Source organism: Propithecus coquereli, unplaced genomic scaffold, assembly GCF_000956105.1.
Source record: "Propithecus coquereli isolate 6110/MARCELLA unplaced genomic scaffold, Pcoq_1.0 Scaffold45, whole genome shotgun sequence".
Classification (NCBI taxonomy): domain Eukaryota; kingdom Metazoa; phylum Chordata; class Mammalia; order Primates; family Indriidae; genus Propithecus; species Propithecus coquereli.
Window position 1 is genome coordinate 8677304 of NW_012150285.1, and position 3696 is coordinate 8680999.

General features: G+C 34.4%; 1 protein-coding gene across 2 annotated transcripts in view; it reads right to left on the reverse strand.

Moving 5' to 3' along the window:
• The window catches only part of YME1L1 (YME1-like 1 ATPase), an 18222-nt gene that overhangs the window by 4854 nt on the left and 9672 nt on the right, over window positions 1-3696 (reverse strand). Inside the window, exons 2-6 of one of the 2 annotated variants that reach the window (XM_012654893.1) lie at window positions 3526-3678; window positions 2867-2999; window positions 2053-2115; window positions 1690-1802; window positions 477-632 (exon numbers count right to left, since the gene is read on the reverse strand). In XM_012654893.1, the coding sequence (XP_012510347.1) occupies window positions 477-632; window positions 1690-1802; window positions 2053-2115; window positions 2867-2999; window positions 3526-3568 (508 nt within the window). In that variant the 5' untranslated portion in view covers window positions 3569-3678. Of the gene's footprint in view, window positions 1-476; window positions 633-1689; window positions 1803-2052; window positions 2116-2866; window positions 3000-3525; window positions 3681-3696 lie in introns of those variants that run through there. The other variant, XM_012654894.1, reaches the window with a different exon arrangement.

Sequence of the window (3696 nt, forward strand, 5' to 3'; positions counted from 1 at the left end):
GCCTCGGCCTTCCAGAGTGCTAGGATTATAGGCGTGAGTCACCGCGCCCTGCCAAGATACTAGAATATATTTGTTCTTTAAGAGCCAAATTGTGTTATTTTCAACTATATATTTTCATGTTCCCAAAACTGTTCCTTTTCTTAACCTTTTTCTCTTTTAAGTCAGTAAAAAAGGTCTTCTCAGAAAAAGACAAAACTAATGAATGTGCCACACTATAAAATCAGTTCCACATCACTGACAAGATGGGTCTTGTTAAGAAAATGTTACTGTTTATTGGAATTTGACTCTCGAACTGGGAATTTATGAAATTATTTATTGTAAATCTTGAATACCCAGACATCGAAGTTTTAGAGTAAGATTAGATTAAACACCACCATGGCTTTAGTTGTCTGAATAAAATACCTGCTAAAAAAAACAAAGAATGTATTATTTAACATAATGAAAAGTAAGAGACTGAAAAAAACATAAAAACCTACCCATTAGAATTTTGTCTTTGGAAAACTCTAGTTCCTTCATTGTTACCATTTCTTTTCCATCGACAGCTGCCTTTAATGCAGCCTGGTTCACAAGATTCTCCAACTCTGCTCCAGAAAAGCCAACAGTACCTCGAGCTATGATTTCTGGATCAACCGCTAATGTAAAAAGAAAACACAATACTAACAGTCCAAAACAGCTAAAAGAAAGCTCATCAAAAACAACTCAGGGTCCAAAGAAAAAGACAGTGACTCTCAGCCATAATTCATTTATCGTAAAACTTAAATAAACTTAATTTATGAAAATTCCTAGGGAAAAAAGCCCCAAAATACCACTGAAATTGGCATTGGGACAAATCACAAAAGGTCTTAAATTTAAATAACTCTGTGAAAAGCAATGAAATGTAGAGCTGCCTTATATGAATTAGAAACTTCAAATATAACCTATATGGTTACTAGCCTAACCACAAACTGAAAAACCATATTCAGAGACAACATTCTGTTTTCCAAATTTCAACTTGAAGTAAGTTAGACGTAAACGCTCCCCTTATTACAAGAAACATATTTAATTTTGAGTTGATTCGGCTGTTTCTCAAAATACTACAGCTTTAACAGCTTCATTTATTGCTCAAGTGGGTCCAGAATATCTCCATGTGTTTTGTTTTATAGCTGGCTTTCCTCCCCTTTGGCCCCAAACAGACTACATCATCACCTACTGTTTATAGAGCTTTTTCTACTATTATGTATTTCACATTCATCTTAAAAAATGTGTACATATATTAATCTTCAAATATTATCTATCTGAATACTCTAAAAAATCCCTTTGTTTGGAAACAGAATTCAAAGCAATGCGATCTCTTGGATACACACTAATTAAGGCATGAGTTTTCTTATTTTTATTCTCTATAGATATTGGGTCTCGCTCTGTCACCCATGCTGCAGTACGGTGGCATAATGATTGCTGACTGCAGCCTCCAACTCCTGGGCTTAAGTGACTCCCCTGCCTCACCATACTGAGTAGTTGGGACTACAGATATAAGCCACTGTGCCATGGCTTAGGCAAGGACATTTAAAAGGACATATAAATGGAGAGAAAAGGACATACAAATGAACTGGTCTTTTAATATACTTATCATGTAAGGAACACGAATGGGACACATGGATATATTACCATTTTACAGAGGTAATAATATTTGTATTAAAGAATTCAACTTACACTGATCAAACTTTATTTTATTGAGATACCATTTTAAAATTTCCGTTCGACCTCTTACATCTGGCCTTGGAACTGTAACTTGCATGTCAAAACGACCAGGACGAATTAAGGCACTAAAGGAAGAATGCAAAAGGAAAACATAAATTAATAAATTGACTATGCTAAAATTCAAATTCAACAAGACTGACACACTAAAGACATGATGGGAAGACAATGGCAGACAGAGTTTTGAACATAAATTTTCAGTTTCTGGACATTCTGTATAAATGAAATCATACAATGTGATCTTTTGTAACGGGATTCTTTTAGCATGTTCTTATAGCATATAACAGTACTTCACGAAAGTTTTATTTCAATACTTACTTATCTAATGCCTCTGGGAAGTTTGTGGCTCCAATGATGATAACACCTTCATTGGGTTTAAAACTATTTAGGGAAAAAAAAGAGTACCTTTTCACTGAAAATTGAAGCATAGCATACATATAGCAATGCTTGATATAATATTGTTTATTATTAATCTTAATAATAGCTGAGAAAAGGCATTTATAATAAACCACCAGTCATCTCTAATTACATATCTTCACAATACCTGGTCTACTAGGGAAAAGATACCTTGACATGAAAAACTTGAGGGCCTGATTAATTTTTGAAAAATTACTTTCATCAATTAAATTTATTTGCTCCCAGACTTCCCATTTCATTTCAAAATGTCTCACATTGACTTGAAGATCCTTCCTTCAAAGCAAAGCTACCTCTTGCTTCTTATATTATGAACACTGATATAAGTTTTAAATCTACAACACTCAAAACTACTCATAGATTGTGTAGAAACCAGCATACATGCCCTTTACTTCTTCAAATAGAATACCAGGCTCAGCTAACTCATTGATTTTCTATCTTAAGTATAGCAAGTGAATAAAGGTATAAATAACACAAATTAAATGAGAGGAGCTTATATTCAAACACCCAATTAGTAAAAAAACAATACACTACTAAGAGAAAAGCCTGTCCTGACCTCTTACATGAGGGACTATCCTATTGCCTCTACACATAACGATTTTTATATGTCTAGAATATTGTCAAAGGCTTTATGGGAATAATTTACATCAGATCAATTATACTACAATTATGCTACAAGGCATCACCATATTCTATACAGAAAGGAAAACTCAATTACCCATCCATTTCAGCAAGAAGCTGATTTATAGTCTGCCTTGAATATGGATGCATTGGAGATTCAATTCTCTTCCCACCAACAGAATCTAATTCATCAATAAATATAACACAAGGAGCATTTGCTTTCGCTTCCCCTAAAAAAACAAAAAAGATCCCAGTAAGGTAAAAGATATCAACACTTTTCAAACAAAACCAAGTAAATATTAACCTGCAAGACTGTTTTTTACTGATTTAAGAATAGTAGCTCTGGGGTGTGCGGGGGTTGGAGGGGAGATCATACTGAAAAGAATGATATAAAATAAAAACAACTGGGTATTCAGTTTTCCAACTGCACAAGTATCATATACAATCAGGTCTGATGCTAATTACTGCTTAATTACATACTAAAGACTCGATGAATAAAATGAAAAAAAGCTAGGAGCTTTTTGCAATTCTCAATGTCAGCTTGCACCTTCCACTAGCTCTTCTAATAATTCTGACTTTTAAAAAAGGAAGACAGCTCTCCTTTAGCTCGTATATGAGGTTACCTAAAACCAAGATCCCACAGTGTCTACTTCAACTGACTGTCAGTCAAAAGCAATTAGCAAAAAAGGGTAAGATACACTCTTCCCCTAAAATTAGAAAAATTCAGCATTTTATAAAAGATACAGCAAAACGTACTAAAAAGATTTCTGATACGGCTGGCTCCCACACCCACAAACATCTCATCACACTCTGATCCAGAAGCATAATAAAAAGGAACATCAGCTTCTCCTGCCACAGCTCGGGCAAGAAGGGTCTTTCCTGTCCCTGGTGGTCCAACTAAAAGAATGCCTAAAAGAAAAAGAAAAC